General features: G+C 44.2%; 1 protein-coding gene across 3 annotated transcripts in view; it reads right to left on the minus strand.

Annotated features, from left to right (window-relative positions):
- fgfrl1a (fibroblast growth factor receptor like 1a) overlaps nucleotides 1-17,517 on the minus strand; it is a 65,573-nt gene that overhangs the window by 29,120 nt on the left and 18,936 nt on the right. For 2 of the 3 annotated variants that reach the window (XM_081611944.1, XM_081611942.1), the window contains one exon: nucleotides 13,395-13,667. In XM_081611944.1, the coding sequence (XP_081468070.1) occupies nucleotides 13,395-13,566 (172 nt within the window). In that variant the 5' untranslated portion in view covers nucleotides 13,567-13,667. Of the gene's footprint in view, nucleotides 1-13,394; nucleotides 13,668-15,064; nucleotides 15,140-17,517 lie in introns of those variants that run through there. The other variant, XM_081611943.1, reaches the window with a different exon arrangement.

Raw genomic sequence — 17,517 nt, forward strand, 5'->3', positions numbered from 1 at the left:
CGAGATTTACAGCGGCTAACAGGAAGGCTGAGGAACATAAAGCTACATTTTAACCCTGTTTAACATCTCAGAGGGAAGGAACAGAACATTAGAAATACAGAAACTCCTGATTTATTACTGACAGCTACGCTATCAGTGCTAACAGCTAATTTAAGGAGCTAAAGTGGTTTAAAACGTCAACTTTGCACTAAATTAGTTTTAGTTTCAAACTGCAAAGGTTTGTAATGCAGAGCTCTCCATATGCAGACTAAGATATTTGACCCAGTTTTATTTAAAAACAACAACCTCCCCGATGTTTGTTCATTTAAAAAACGTCATTAGTGTAAATTAATGAGTCCGAGACGTGACAGAACGTGAAACACTGAATGTGATGTAGCTGCCCTGGGATGTGTGTGTCTGTAACTCTAGCTAACATCAAGGCGGCGGCTCACTTCGCTGAACTGACAAATCTCTCACATTCATCGCCACGCGCCGCCTTTGAAACACAAACCGCCGGCCGCGGCTCGCCACTTTCAACCCTCCATCATGGCTCCGCGTATCCGATGATCCTCTGGTTAAACGTCTACCGATTGTCACCAGTTCTGTCCGCGCTTGACCCCGTTTGACCCCGACCTGGGCTTCATTCGTTGTTTGCAGCAGGAAGGAAAGAAAGTTTCTCTGTTCTTCAGCCTGCTGGTCTGAGCTCCGCATGTTTACTAGCTGCATGTCTGTGTTTGTCTGCGGAGGTTCAAAGACGCGCCGCTGACGGACTCCCTGTGATGAACGACAATTTACAGCTGAGTGGAACATCAACCCGACTCAAACCACGGCCAGCCGCCATCTTTCCCTCAGAAACATGGCGGCGGCTGCAGCAGCTGCACACATGCAGGTCGCAGGTTTACACTCTGCAACATGCAACGAATCCACATCTGCATTTTATTTAGTTAGGCTGAAATGATCAATCAGATTAATCAAAATAATCATCAGGTAGTTTAGTAATCCAGTAATCGTTAATTGGAGCATCCAGGCTGTGAAACTAATAAACTAATATAAAATAAAAGCTGAAATATCTCTGAACATGACGTCCTTTGGAATCGTTTCCTTTACAAATATGAGCAAAACGTTGTCAGTATTTATGTTTACCCTAAATAAGAAACAAAACTAAAATCCTCCACGTGAATAATCCTCCCACCACTTCCTGTCATGTGTTTCAGCGTTTCCACCAGTAGTAACTTCCTGTAGTTGATCAGATGACGGGTGTGACGCAAAAAAGACTGTTACTGATTTGTGAAATACAAATTCTGTTCGGCCAATCAGAGCTCAGCTTCTTTCTGCTCGGCCAATCAGAGCTCAGCTTCTTTCTGCTCGGCCAATCAGAGCTCAGCTTCTTTCTGCTCGGCCAATCAGAGCTCAGCTTCTTTCTGATCGGCCAATCAGAGCTCAGCTTCTTTCTGATTGACCAATCAGAGCTCAGCTTCTTTCTGATCGGCCAATCAGAGCTCCTGTCCTGTAAAAAGAAGCTGCTGTATCCTATTTTATTTAACTTTTTATCTGAACTGAGCTTCGAGTCGCGCTGAGAGAGGTTTGCTGCGGGACAGGAAGTCTTTCTTTAGCAGCATGTGTGGAGCGCCAGCGACTCGCTCCGTTTAGCCGAAGTGATTCTGATTCCTCTGAATCGTCTCTCCTGATCCGCCCGTCCATGATGGGAAACCGCCAGCGTAGCGCAGCTCCTGCCATTTATCTTTTATTATTCTCTCTTTCCCAAAATATTCCTGTACACTAATAATAATGAAAAGGAAAATAATAATAATGCAACTTAGAAAATAGCTGCCAGAAAAGCTATTCTAACCCACTTTACCTCCTAATGTGCTCCTCCTTTTGGTTTATTTTATTTAACTTTTTATCTGAACTGACTGGTTATTTTGTATATCGAAACCTTTGTTTGTCTGTAATGTTTGTTTTTTATTCTCCAACTTATAAATAAATGAAAAACCAAAAAAGGAATGCAGATAACGTTAACTATTAAAACTGCTTTGCTTTTCTTCCCTGACTCTGACCAGACACATTTATATAAATATACGTCATAGAAACGCGCCGCTGTGTGACCTTTGACCCACAGAGCTAATTACTGTTTATACGTTTTCACCGTATAAATGGATAAATGGAGAAATGAAAAGCGTTATAAAGAGAAACAAGGCAGCAGTGTGTGTGTGTGTGTGTGTGTGTGTGTGTGTGTGTGTGTGTGTGTGTGTGTGTGTGTGCGTGTGAGAGAGACGGGGGTTTCTGCACATATATCGGTTTTCAGCGTGCTGTCACTCTGATCAAACTTCAGCCTGATAGCAGAGGCGCCGCAAAACCATCGCTGTTTGCACAACACACACACACACACACACACACACACACACACACACACACACACACACACACACACACACTCTACCCTGAAACACAGAAAAACATACCGTGAATACACTTATGTGAAACATAATGCGCAGGAATGCAGCAACATTCTGCATGTGAGTACAAGCACACACACACACACACACACACACCTGATGCTTCATAATAAAATGCGTTTAAAAACGTTTTTTTGTTTAAATTAGTCAAACCAACACTGGATTGTTGCGACTCTAAAATGTCCTGAAGTCACAATATGCTGGAGCACGGTGGCGGCAGCATCATGCTGTGGGAAGATGCAGGAGGAAAACCTGCTGCTGGAGGCTGCACAAGACCCGAGACTGGTGGACAACATTATGGGATGGTTTAGCTCAGGGGGGTCCAAAGTGTGGTCTGCGGGCCGTTGGTGGCCCCTACGCTGAAAGTGTGTGGCCCTGTGAAGCAGGTTGTGCCATGTTGATATTAGAGTCACTGCAGAGAGGAAGAAAACTGGAATAATTTTCTGCCAAACTATTTAAAACATTACCTACAAAAACTCGCCTCAGATTTATCTCTGAACGTTTCCAGGAAAAACAAAAACATTTTGGAGTTTGAAAATTTTATAATTTTCCAGAAAAACTCAGAAATGTTCTAGAAAAATACACGTGGAAAGTTTCAGACATTGAAAATTGTCTAGCAATAAAGTTTGAGATAAATCTCTGAACATTTCTGGAACAAAAAACTGAATTTTTAACGTTGGAAATTTCCAAGTTGTTTTTTTAATTTCTGAGATTAATCTCAAAATGTCTGAGTTGTTAGGAGGAAATGTATAATTTTTTCCATCTGTAAAGACGCTGATGCATCGCAGGTGTTTAGTTTCTCTACCAGAAACTTTCAAAATAAGACTTTTCTGCACCCAAATCTACTTTTAATTTGATAAATTCAGGAAGCGTCCAGGAAAATCCTGATCTGAATGATCAGAAATTATTTAATTCTTTATTATTTTCTCACTAAAAAATTGCAAAGTGACTTTTAAAAAAGTGAACTTGTTGAATCTCCTTCAACTTTTGGATTGAGAATAATTTACGTTGTTTAAATAAAATGTTGCACTTATTAGTTGTGGACATTTTTGTCTCTCAGGTATTTTTGATTCAGTGATTTTTGGCCAATGTGACGAAAAGTTTGGACACCCAAACTAGATCAGAGCCGGTTGATGGTTCGTAATGGCCTAGTCAAAGTTCAGGCCTGAATCCTGCAGTACAGATGAGTGAGCTGTATTGATCTGATCAGATCAGATCAATAGAGATGCTGCTGCTTCACTTCGTATCTGTTTCCAGTTCAGATTTAAATCTGTTTCTGTAACGTGAGAAAAATGTGAAACAAGTGAATATTTCTGCAAATGTTTCAGGTGAGAAAGTTGTTTATCAAACGCAGCTGATATATGGAGCAACAACAGTGCCTAAAACAAAAAATAACCTTTGTTTTGTTGCAGCGTTTCTGTGGCTGGGAACAGTTTCCTCATCAAAGCATCTGCAGAAGATTCTGGGCTTTTCACACTCAACTGCCTTGTTGTGGAGCAAAGCAGCGAATGGGGAGAGACATGAAAAGACGACGGGACGGTGAGCGAGGAAGAGGAGGATGAGGAGGATGAGGAGGGGCGCTGTGTGCTGAAGGACCGGCCGTCAGCTTTGATGATGGAGCCGCAGCAAAACAAAAGTTTCTAAAACTTCAAAAGAGAACTTTCTGCTCTCTTCAAACATGTCTTCACTAATTGCCGGGCCCGGTTCTGCCCTCCGCCGCGCTCAGGTCCATTCAGCAACGGGTGGGGGAGGGGGGAGGGCGTTACAGAGGGACAATGGAGCCGGCGGGGCCTGTGACGAATCGAAACCCGAACGAGAAACTCCTTCAGCGAGAGCTGGGAGGGTTCAGTTTTCACTCAGGGTGCGTTTCAGTCGGTCACAGCCTCATGTTTATTTTCTGATTGTTAACAACTACAATAAGTGTTGTTAGCTAGCAGCTTTTTGGCCTCCAGCAGGAAGATGGAGGGCGTGACGTTATCTTCTCACAAAAATTAGATTTAAGTTTCTAGACTGGTGGCAAAATGTTTTTTTGGTTATTATTAAAGGTTGACGAGCCCCGGCCTAGTCAAAGTTCAGACCAAGAAAAACTTGAAAACTGATCCAGTATGACTGAACTTGACTTCAATTTTTTAAAAAAAGCATGCCGCACTTTTCAGATATTTATTTTTGAAAAAGCTCAATTAAAGCCTGGATGATGTTGCATTAAAATTTGCAATATCTTGACTTTAGAGGTGGAAAGTTGGTAGAAGCAGCGCCTGCTGGGGGTGAACTTCCTGTTGAGCGTGAGTCATGGCGGCGGCGGCGCGTCATGGCGGCGGCGGCGCGTCATGGCGGCCTCCAGAGGACGGACTGCTGACTGACAGATGGCATCCAGCGAGGCGCGGGTATTTAAGAGCCATTAGGGTCTGCCAGAGCTCAACTCGCTACACAATCCATAAAACACACACACACACACACACACACACACACACACACACACACGCAGAACCAATGAAGCATGAAGGCAAACAGGAGGGAAAAAATGAGGAGCTGAAAGATGATGAGGCACAAAACTAAAAAACAAAATGAAAGACGAAGAAAACTGAAAAAAAAAAAAAAAAAAAAAAAAACAAAACCAAATGTGAAATAAATCTGATGGGTTTCCAGAGACCACCTGTGTGTCAGGTAAGAATCGCTCCTTTGTTCAGGAACAGCAACTTTCTACCTGCCAGGTTTTATTTGGATCTGCAGGGAGAAAAACTAAATCCTCCTTCGTTTACCGTCCATCATCTTCCTCCCTGCTGGAGGTGAAACCAGGCAGAACCAGAGGATGTGGGACAGACAGAGAGTGTGTGTGTGTGTGTGTGTGTGTGTGTGTGTGTGTGTGTGAGACCAACAGGACAAATATTTTCTTGTCCTTCTTGTTGATATGAAAAAGCAAAGAAAGATACACATCTGTGTGTTTATCAGCCAGAAAACAACTCTGGAAACTTGACTCTGATTCTGTCTGTCCCATCTGGACCTCCATCATCTCACACACACAGTTCACACACATACACACACAGTTCACACACATACACACACAGTTCACACACACACACACACACACACACACACACACACACACACACGTCTACATGAAGCACAGTGGTAAAAAGCTGCTAAAATATTCACACCCGCTCTAAAAATAAATAAATAAAAACAAAATCCGATTTTAATCAAAACAGAAAATATTGTCATAAAGTTTCTGACCCAGCAACGAGAATTTTGGTTTAACTACAAGAATAAAGTCTTAAAATTAGCAAAATGTTTCTCACTAAACTCCAACCTCTGAGCAAAACGTCCACATGCGATAAATTTGGCCCGGAATCGGAGGATTTTCCTGGCATCCGAGTGAAGAAGAGAATGGTTCTTTACCAGACAGGCTGCGGTCAGGCGCCCCCTGCTGGACCACGAGGAACTGCATGCAAGCAACCGTTAATTCACCGAAGCGCGAGCTAAAAGTTTGATGAGTTTATTAGCCTACCAAATGATTGTGTTTAGAAATAATAATGGATAAGTGGATTAAAACCGGGAAAAACTGAAGAACCAGTGGAAAGAAAACATCAGGATCATCGTTTACAAGAGATTTGATTCTTTTAAACGAGTCAGTTAGTGAGAACTGCTCTTTGTTTTTTACGACTGCGTGCTTATAATGCTCTGCTCACACGTCAACACGCGTCGTTTTTATTTTATACAGTTAAACCAGTTAGAAATGGATTATTTTTATATTTAAGAGGATTTTTGGTTCTGCCAAAGCAATTCAAACCTGTTTTTCTTTCATTCTGCTTCTAAATTACAAATAGCCCTAAAATGATGTTAATGCTCACAACACTTGGTTAAAGAGCCACTTTCATAATGTGTAAATTATTCTAAAATGATTCTGACCTCCAGGTTCTCTGCACACATTTTTCTACGATTAGCGAGACGCTGCAGAGCGAAACCTGAGCAGGCGGCCGGCGCTCGCATGTGAGGCTGACTGACAGCGACTTATTTGAGATCCATGCTCTGTGTGTGTGTGTGTGTGTGTGTGTGTGTGTGTGTGTGCGTGCGTGCGCTAAAACCCTGGGCCACCTCCACATCCTCCCAGTTGAGGTGGCAGACATCTCAATTAAAAACCTCCAGAGCGGCGGAGGAACCAGGACAAAGCACAGGGACGGACGCGGTGCGGTGCGGCGTGGCGAGCGGCGCGGTGGGCGGGCGGCGCGGCGGGCGGCGCGGCGCTGCAACCTGATCCGACGCTGCGCTGCTGGCAGGAAGACAGCTGCAGCTCCACACATGCAGAAGAAAACTGGCATAAAGAGGAACATGCTCTGCTTCCCACCAGCTCTAAAACAAAAGCAATACTAATTATTTAGCAAGCTAACAGCATGCTAACCTGAGCTGCGTTACTTCAGGGTGTTAGCATGATTTAAACATCACATTTCATCTCTTAATCTGTAGATTATGGACTCACTCAGGTACAAAACACACAATTAAGCTTATATTCAGCTGATGGGCACTAAGAGAAATGAGTGCTGCTCCTGGATTGGCTGCTTTGCGAACGCTAGCCAATAGCGTGTCAGCTAGCATAGCCACTATGCTAGCTGACATTGGATGGATGTCTTCATCCAAAGCTGGATTTCTTTTGAATATTTTATATATTCTCTACAGAAAAATGACAAAATTGGTGAATTTTCAACAAATACCAACGTAGGTCTGTTGTAAAACAAATAAATGGGTTTGTTCCTGGAATCGGATGTTTTTTTTCTCAATCAGTGAGAAACTTTAAGTGGTTTTTCATCTGATGGTCCAGTAGCTTCGGCTCTACTGGGGGTTCATGTCCTGGATGGCTGAAAACCTATAAATATGTAGGAATTGAATATTTGGGAAGAATCATAACTTAAAGATCAGCACCAGTTTTCTAGAACAATATTCAGATTTTATTTTGTGGTTTTAAAGGCTCTACGTTGAAGATGGTAAGAAATAAAGACTTTATCTAGTTTTACTGCCAGCTGCAGTAGCCCCTCTGCTCCCATACTGAGCTGTTAGCTAATGCTAATGCTAACACTCAGCCGCTGCCGTTTCAAACGCTTCCTATTAAAGTAAGAGTTAGAGAGCTAAATATAATTTATATATTGGCTACCTTCTACAGATGAAGGAGCCAAGTCTATGAAAGCAATGTAGCAGTTTAGCTAGTTTTGGTTTCCAAGGCATAAGGTGGCAGTTTATCATGATTCAAAGTAATGAAATAACGATGTTTATTGTCAGTGTGTTTCTTCCTATTGAGCAGTGAAAGTAAATAAAACGTGATCCATGTCTTTTGCTTTAAGTATTTACTTACTGGAGGGTTTGTGTTAGTGCTGCAGAGCCACAGCTAGCAGCTAACCGCTAGCTCCTCACTTAGCGGCTCTAACGGAGCCGGTACCGATCAGCACGTTGGTTCACTTTGGACTGAACCAACCCCCCCCCTCACCCGGGATTTACGCCTTTGCTGTGATTCTCTCTCTCTGCTGAGTCAAACCAACCTGTTCCCCTCCTGGCCTGTGGGGGCGCTGCACCAAGAACCACTGAAGGAAACGACACAAAAACCTCTGAAGACACTGAGAGCAACTTCCTTCTTCACCAGATGGAAACAGAACTGAGGCAGTTAGAGCATTTCTCTTTAGCTTTTGGCAAAAAAATCACAAGCTACTTCTTTTGCTAATGCTAGTGTGTGTTTTTGTTGAATTTACCCAGAATGCCCTGCGCTGTAGTCCGCCTCCCGCCGCTTTTGGAGCGGCGACCCGATGGACATTAAATGTCTCAGGTAAACTGAAACAGAGTTAGCGAACTTGAATCCGTCTCATAAAGAAGTAAATGATCATTTAAAGTCATAAACTTCAGATCTGAGACATTTTAACCGTGTTGAGCTTTTAGTTTCATAAAACAACTGGGATTTGATGATTGTTGTGGTTTATAACCAGATTAACAACTATGACCAATAAAAGCAAATAAGAGCAGATTTTAAATTTTCAGCAGCTGTTCTGATTAATGGGGAAAAGGGTAGAGTGCCTTCTCCCGGTCAGGGGGGTCGTCCTGCCTCCAGTGGAGGAGTTTAAGTATCTGGGGATCTTGTTCACGAATGAGGGAAGAAGGGAGATCGACAGGCGGATTGGGGCAGCGTCTGCCGTGAAGCGGGCGCTGTACCGGTCCGTCGTGGTGAAGAGAGAGCTGAGCCAAAAAGCGAAGCTCTCGATTTACCGGTCGATCTACGTTCCCACCCTCATCTATGGTCATGAGCTTTGGGTCATGACCGAAAGAACGAGATCACGGGTACAAGCGGCCGAAATGGGTTTCCTCCTCCGCAGGGTGGCTGGGCTCTCCCTTAGAGAGAGAAGCTCGGTCATCCGGGAGGGACTCAGAGTAGAGCCGCTGCTCCTCCACGTCGAGAGGAGCCAGTTGAGGCTCGGGCATCTGGTCAGGATGCCTCCTGGACGCCTCCCTGGTGAGGAGTTCAGGTCCCACCGGGAGGAGGGGAGACCCAGGACACGCTGGAGGGACGATGTCTCTCTATGGCCTGGGAACGCCTTGGGATTCCTGGAGGACCTGGAAGAGGCTGGGGAGGGAAGTCTGGGCCTCCTGAGGCTGCTGACCCCGAGACCCGACCCGGATAAGCGGAAGAAAATGGATGGATGATTAATGTTGGAGATGTTTTATGAGAACGGCGGCCATATTGGATCCTAACTGGGGCTCCAGATCTCTAGCATGTTTCCCTTTTAATTTTCCAACCCAAATGTTCCACATTACAGAGAGAAATCACTCATAAAGCTGCTTCTTTAGGCCTACAATCAGCTCCAGGAAGCTGCTTTTTACAGTAAATGTCCTTCACTCTAGAACAAAGGTGTTCAAAGTGAGGCGCGGGGGCCATTTACTGCCCACGGACTGGTTCTGCATGGTCTCCCAACCACAATTCAAGAACACATAAGACAAAAATATCACTAAAATATCACTTATAAAAATGTCAGGTGCAACACAAAATGATTATCTGGTTTCCTTGCAAACTGAAGATTTTGAATTTTGAAGAAGCAAAAAGTGTTTGAAGTTTTGGATCTATGATGATGTTCCTATAAAAATTTAATCAGATTATTTTGTTAAACCAGTTCATGGTTTATTTATTCACAAGGCTAAAAAAAAAACAATCACATTTTTGGTGATTTTAGTTTTAAAAATAATATTTAAAAAGTTTAGACACTCTACAGGTCAACGGTACAACGAGTCAGTAACCATAGCAACATAAAATAACAGCAGGAGGAGGAAACCTGATTTAGTATCTTGACTCTGCTGGTGGTTCAGTTCGTCCAATGAAAACGCTCAGTTTCAGATAATGCTAACAAACATGCTAACAAACATGCTAACACTGCTGCCTCACAAACAGCGGAAGGAGTCGATAGCTTAGCCAACCTGAAATCACACAAAGCTAGCAGAGGAACGGCGGAAAAACAGGAAACTATGGAAATATTCAAACAAATTAAACAGAACGAGGAGGAAGAGGAGGATTCTGGAACCGACGGGTCAGGAACAGAGAGCCTGACGTTTCAGGTCACAATTATAACACATCAGGACCAACAGGGGGCAGCGCAGCAGGCGGCCGCAGGAGGGGGGAAGTCACCACCAACTGCATCCATCTGGATGTTTATCCAGCCTTTCCTCCTCTCTACTGTCATGTCTTTTTCCCCCAGAATGCACCTTGCTTCCTTATGAGCTGGGAGCAGAAGTGAACCAGACGAACGCTGTCCAGCCAACTGGTCAATAATTTTATCTGCAGAGGCGTTTTCAGCTGCAGTGGATCATCAGAGCGTCGATTCATCAGAAACCATTTCATTAAATCACAGGAAGGAGAATCATTCAGGTCCGTCCGACCAGGAGGAAGTTTTTTATGTCACCGTTTCTGTAGTTTCTGTTGTGGTTCATATCAATGTGGACAAAACTCTGTCCCTTTAAGAGGCTCCTGCTCTTCCTGAAGCTCCGCCTCCAGGAAGTCGTCCCAACATGGCTCCTCTTTAACCCTTTAGTGATTTTACCAGCGTTGCTCTGAGCAGCAGCTCCTATAACGAGCTCAGCAGCTGTTTGCTAATTGCTGCTGGCTAGTCTGAAGGAGCTGAGAGGCGGAGGAGCTGCGGCTGAAGGCGGGGCTAGGCCCAACCAGGCGTTTTGCAGCTGGATGTTGCTGGTTGCCATGGAGATTAAATGCTTTTAAAAATCAAAGCATCGCTGCAGGTTTCGGATGAGGGAAAAACTTTACAGCAGGAACCGGCCCTTTAAATACTGACAGTGAAAGTCGCTTGGATCTTTTTCGGCCATGTTGGTTGAAGTGACAGACGATGAGAACTCGGGTCGTGTCTTCGTCTCTGCGGCTGTTTGGGTCCAACAGGTGATAGATTTTTGTTTCTGTTGAGATTGTTTCCGTTTAATAAAACCTGCTGCTCACTTCAGGCTCCGCCCATCGACAACCAGCAGGGTGTGTGTGTGTGTGTGTGTGTGTGTGTGTGTGTGTGTGTGTGTGTGTGAATGAAAGGGACAGTGAATGAGGCTGTGGGGGGGGGTGGCAGCTGCCTGGATGACCTCAGCGGCAGCTGTTCCCCCCCCCCCCTCTGTGTGGCAGCGTGGCTTTGAAGTTCAGTTCAGCGCCGATGAAGCTTTGAATCACATACCGATTCTGATTACTGGCCTGCATGAAAGCAGATCATCTGCTGGCGCCGCGCCACCTCACCGCCCTCTGCTCCGAACGTTTACATGTACATCACCTCAATCATTCTGTCTCACACTGACACACTAAGTTCATCACAACGCCGCCGGGTCAAATCGAGCCTGGAGAGCAGAGGAACGGCGGCCAAACGTCTTCCTGCCGCAGCGTTTTCCTGCCGCCTTTGAAGCGCCACCGGAGATGCTTCGCTCCGATTCTGGGGGACGCAGCTCTAATCTCTCTGGTGGCTGAAACCTGACACACACACACACACACACACACACACACACACACACACACACACACACACACACACACACGGGGCGAGCTGGCAGGTCCACCAGCATTCACACACTGCGGCGGTCCGCTGACACAATGTCCTTCTGCAGGTATTTTGTTTACATGGACGCGGGTCGAGGGAAGCGGCTATTTAAGGCGGCGACAGAAAACACACCTGCGCCGGAGCTGTCGACACGGCAACGGGCCGGACCAGAACTCTACAGAACTACAGAGACGGGTCCAGGCTGTTAGCCAAAACATGCAACAGACTCAAAACTATGTTAGCTTATCGTCTTTCCAGCATTAGCTTAGCATCTTTACAGCGTTAGCTTAGCCTCTTTACAGCGTTAGCTTAGAATCTTTCGAGCGTTATCTTAGCGTCTTTACAACGTTAGCTTAGCCTCTTTACAGCGTTAGCTTAGCCTCTTTACAGCGTTAGCTTAGCCTCTTTACAGCCTTAGCTTAGCGTCTTTCCAACATTAGCTTAGCCTCTTTCCAGCATTAGCTTATCGTCTTTCCAGCATTAGCTTATCGTCTTTCCAGCATTAGCTTATCGTCTTTCCAGCATTAGCTTAGCCTCTTTACAGTGTTAGCTTAGCCTCTTTACAGCATTAGCTTAGCCTCTTTACAGTGTTAGCTTAGCCTCTTTACAGCGTTAGCTTAGCGTCTTTCCAGCGTTAGCTTAGCGTCTTTCCAGCGTTAGCTTAGCGTCTTTCCAGCGTTAGCTTAGCGTCTTTCCAGCGTTAGCTTAGCGTCTTTCCAGCGTTAGCTTAGCGTCTTTCCAGCGTTAGCTTAGCGTCTTTCCAGCGTTAGCTTAGCGTCTTTCCAACATTAGCTTAGCCTCTTTACAGTGTTAGCTTAGCGTCTTTCCAGCATTAGCTTAGCCTCTTTCCAACATTAGCTTAGCCTCTTTCCAACATTAGATTAGCCTCTTTCCAACATTAGCTTAGCCTCTTTACAGCGCTAGCTTAGTCTTTCCAGCATTAGCATAGCCTCTTTATAGCGTTAGCTTAGCATCTTTCCAGCATTAGCTTAGCCTCTTTGCAGCTTTAATAATTAATTATGATCAATTAAAAGGAGCTCAATCATTTCCACTGGTAGGATTTATTATTTTTCTCTTTCTAACAAAAATTGGATGATAAAAACCTTCAGAAATAATTTTTACTCTCTTAGTCGAAATGATGCAGGAATAAAGATGTAATTTTGTGAGAACTCCAACAAAAAATGACAACAAATTAAAATGATAAATGTTGAGCATCTTGTGAAGTTATGCTTTGGTCTCAGCTTTAATATCTCATATAAATGTTTAATCTTTTAACGTCAGCAGGAAGTTACATCAGATTCTGAAAGCTCCTCTTTATTCTGCCACTTTTATGACTATTTTATCGTGATTAAATGTAAATTCTCAAAGCCTCATTCAAAGACAGGATGATAATTAAATTACAAAATTAAAAATGCCAAAAAATATTTTGGAATTTTTTTTTAATCATTTGTAATTTAATTTTTAAAAAAGAAAGCAAGAAAAAAAATTGATTAAAATTAGGAATCCTATCTGGTATGAAAAGATCAGAGGTTTTATTTTTAATATCACTGAGCTGCTTGGAGGAGTCGCTGTGAGGCTTTCAGACCTCAGTGTCCAGCATGGTGGTGGCAGCATCATGCTGTGAGTCAGAGATACTGGTGCTATGTTATGTAAATCGGAGGAAAACCCTGAAAACCAGCAGCTTCATGATTGCAATGATCTGAAACTCACACAGGAAACAGACCAAAGTTCTGCAGGATTCAGAGAACGTGACGCAAGAAAAATATATTTAAAAGAAAAGTTAAAACCAGACGATGAGCCTCAAACGCCGAAGAATTAAATGATTAAAACGTCTCAACAATCTCAGCAATTTGTCGATGAAAACGTAAACCAGCTCCTCCGTTTCATCCGAAATCATAACCGGCGTTGCACTCACCGATGACAATCAGCGTGTAGTTGATGTTGACGCTGCCAAACCCGTTGGTGGCCTTGCAGACGTAGGTGCCAGCATCCTCCGTCTCCACTTCCTTAATGCGCAGGCCGTGCTGCAGCACGCGGAACCGGGTCCAGCCGCTGTGGATGTGTCGGCCATCTTTGGTCCACATCATGAGCGGCGGCGGGTCGCCCTCCACGGGGCACGCCAGCTTGGCCGTGCGACCCAGACGGACGCTCTGACGATGGGCCACCTTCCCCGCCACCCTGGGAGGACCTGCAGCAGAAGAAGAACAAAAAGCCTTAGCTGCTGAGGGAAATTCAAGTTGGACGCCAATTTTCAAAACGGTCATAAAAATACATTCAATTATCACTGAGGAATACATTATAAATATATAGTAAATATATATATATATATATATATATATATATATATATATATATATATATATATATTTACTATCATTGACTTAGATTATCTGACACAAGAGTCTACATTAGAAATTAGACAATGTAACATATTATAAAACTTATATTACATGCTATAACATTCACCAGCAAAGTTTACACAGGTGGTAAAGACTATTATTTATATGTAATTCTTTCACTAGTAAGATACATCCCAAATCTTCCGTTTTTGTTTTGAAGGTTTCCTAAAGACACGATGTGAGGAAGAAGAGGGAGAATCTATAAAGAGAGACGGATTCACTGCAGGATGAATCTCACATCGGAGTTTAGACTCAATCTCAGCTGCTGAATCTCTGAAGATAGAACTAGTCGGCTGGAAAACAGCCGACAGATAATATACATTAGGCTGTACCATGGCGGCTCTAATATATATTATTTAGTATTAATCATTACTTATTTGTGTCATTATTAATCCTTATTTATTTGTTTGTATATTTATATAAATATGTATTGATATTACTAAACAATTAAATTATGAATGGCTGTGTGGTTTGTAATATGCTCATCGTACATCAATATCAGAATATTCTAAATATGCTTAGTGTTTTCCCCACTAAGCATATTTAAATATGCTGACCTATGTATTAATACAATTAAAAAATACTTTTAAAATACAATTGTTTATAAATGTAGCTTTGATAGATGTTTGAATATAGTTTCCAGTAACAAAAAGGCATGTTACGATTGATTAAATGCGCTGATACGTCATTGTGCTGCTAAACACATAACGCTGAGTGGAGCGGTCGACCTCTCCAAGATGGCCGCCCTAAATCTCGTCAGCTACAATAGGCGAGAGCGGTCCATGAGGCGTCTATCCTTACATTATAGACGCCTCATGGACGTCTATAATGTCCATGAGGCACGGCGAATATGTGTTTGAAATAATCAGCAGTCGTTATTGGGCACTGCTAACCAGAAATTATCTTCACTAACCACCAAAAAATAAAACCGAAAAAATTTACAGGAAGGTAATGCTAACAGCACAAAAAGTATCGGCGGAAGCCAACACTAAAATATTACCTTAAATAACGCTAAACTCAAAAACACACACAAAATTGACTGGAAAGCTAAGTCTAAACCCCTTAATTCATAAAAGTATTAACAGAAGTGAACACTAAACCCAGTAAAAACGAACAGAAGCTAACTAAACAATTAGTGGGAGCTAATGCTAAACACGTTTTAAAATCAGCAGAGGCTAACGCTAACCACGGCTGTGCCACACATCCTCAACTCTGCTTTTAGCTCATTAACGTGAGTGGAGCTCCACGAAGCAGCAAAGTGAAAAGGATGGAAAAAAGAGAGGAAAGAAATGCCAAAAACTGGACGCATCTTTTGTCTTGGCAGCGATTCAGACCCGCCAAAACTGCCAGCCCAGCGAAGGAGCCGGACTAGTTACAGGTAGCAACTGACACTATTCACAACGTGTGACATAACCAGACTGATTGTAAACTGTTATCAGCCCAGCCGCCGAGCTCACGTCCCCTTTTTTCTGTCGGAGGGACAGCGGTGATGTCAGGGACTGAAGGCTGAGCTATAGTCGCGGGTTGAGCGCGTTGTGGAGCCAAGGCGGCAGCATGGCGTTTATAGGTAAGGTTTACATTGGAGCCGCCTGGCCTGAGCTACCATCTTCCACATCGTCCAGTTTGTGTGAACGGCGGCGCGCGCGATCCGCGCCGAGTTACAAGCATGCAGAGGCGCACGAGGCGCTGCGACACACTGCGCATGCCTCTGCGTGCCTCTGCGTGCTCGGTTCATCGCGTCAAGGCGCACGAGGCGCTGCGACACACTGCGCATGCCTCTGCGTGCTCGGTTCATCGCGTCAAGGCGCACGAGGCGCTGCGACACACTGCGCATGCCTCTGCGTGCTCGGTTCAACGCGCCAACAATAAGCTTCAGCAGCTGCTAGCTGCTCCAGGCTCTGAGTTGAAATTGATAAAGTGTCGAAATGATCCGCTCGCTCTCCGTGGTTCTGAACTGATTTGACTTTGTGTTGTTTCATCATCATTAGCCTGATGTTTCTGTTGTTCTCTTGGTTTGTTGTACTTCATGTCTGATGGGTTCCAGAATGACAGAGTCGCTCTGTGGTGGTGAAACTTGTTAGCTCCGCGGTTGCGGCCATGTTGTAAAGTTAAGTTATCATGAGCTTTATTATTGGACCCGGTCATTAGCCCCGCCCCCTGGCCCGACTGGCTCGCTCTGCCAGTGATTAGAAACGCATCCAAAATGTAAATAAACAGATAATTTAGTTGGAAAATAAACATGTTATTGACTAAATTTCAATAACATGACATTCGTTGTGTAGCAAATGATGCACCTGCAGCTAAAAATGAATAATTGGATTGATTACCACTCTGTGCTCTTTCAGCAAATTTGAGTCTGTTTACTCCAGCAAACGACTAATTGATGACTAAATCGATTAATCACGATTAATCGTTTCAGCCCTAAACAAAGATCTCAACAGAACCGTCTTCAAACTATGTCAGGTCACTTTAATAATGATCCTCAAACACACACACACACACACACACACACACCTTCAGCCTCCAGAGTACATCCCAGCTATGTCCCGCTGTTAGCTCCTCTCCATCAAACGCATTCCTCGGCTCTCCCCTCGCGCTCCATCTGGCACTGCTGCCAACAGCAACACCGGGCCGGGCCTCCAGAACCAGAACCAGCCGACTGAAGGAGCGGAGGAACGTTTGGATCTTTAAAAAGCTTCAGGGTTTCTCTGCTCTCCCAAAATGCCAAGAATCATAAAACAAGAGACGAGTTTTCAGCTTTAATCGCCGTCTGAAGGACGAGGCGCCTCCAGTTTTCTGTTGGCTTATGACATCACAAACTCTGACAGAGCTCAAGGGGAAACTGGCCCACAGCATGACAGAGCCGCCACCATGCATGACGGTGGAGGATCGGATGCAAAGCAGATGAGCAGCTGCTTTTATGGATGAAGTTTGTTTTCCATGTTGGTTCTGACCTGTGGGTCGGTTCTGACCAGTGGGTCGGTTCTGACCTGCACTGGACTGAACTGGGATTTCCCTGCCGCTGTCAGGATGTCTTCCTCCCGGTGACCTCACATTGTTCCAGGCTGAGCCGCCGTAACGGGTCAGGCTGCCCGGCCCGGCAGCCGGCGGACTGCCGGTTCCGTATCGCCTCCCTCCGGTTTCCTCCCTCGCCGTTTCCTCCCACCTTTCCACTCCAGCCAGCCGCTTTGTGTCTCCGTTTCACAGTCCGGCTGCTGCTGCTGCATTATAACAAAACTTTGTCTTTTAAAAAACAATCAATAACTTATTAATCATAAAGGAAAATCCTCCTTTTTTACTCTGTGATATTTGAACGTCTATATACAGGTCCTTCTCAAAAATGAGCATATTGTGATTGAAGTTCATTATTTTCCATAATGTAATGATAAAAATGAAGCTGTCAGGTCAGGAGAGCTGGCAGGCCAACAGTAGCACCATGGTGAGTATACCAGTGGTTTTGGCTCTGTGAGCAGGTTGAGCTGAAAAATGAAATCTTCATCTCCATAAAGCTTTTCAGCAGATGGAAGCATGAAGTGCTCCAAACCTCCTGATAGCTGCTGCATTGACCTGCCCTTGATGAAACCCAGTGGACCAACACCAGCAGCTGACATGGCTCCCCAGACCATCACTGACTGGGGG

This window comes from Poecilia reticulata, chromosome 10, assembly GCF_904066995.2.
Source record: "Poecilia reticulata chromosome 10, P_reticulata-male-v2, whole genome shotgun sequence".
Lineage (NCBI taxonomy): Eukaryota > Metazoa > Chordata > Actinopteri > Cyprinodontiformes > Poeciliidae > Poecilia > Poecilia reticulata.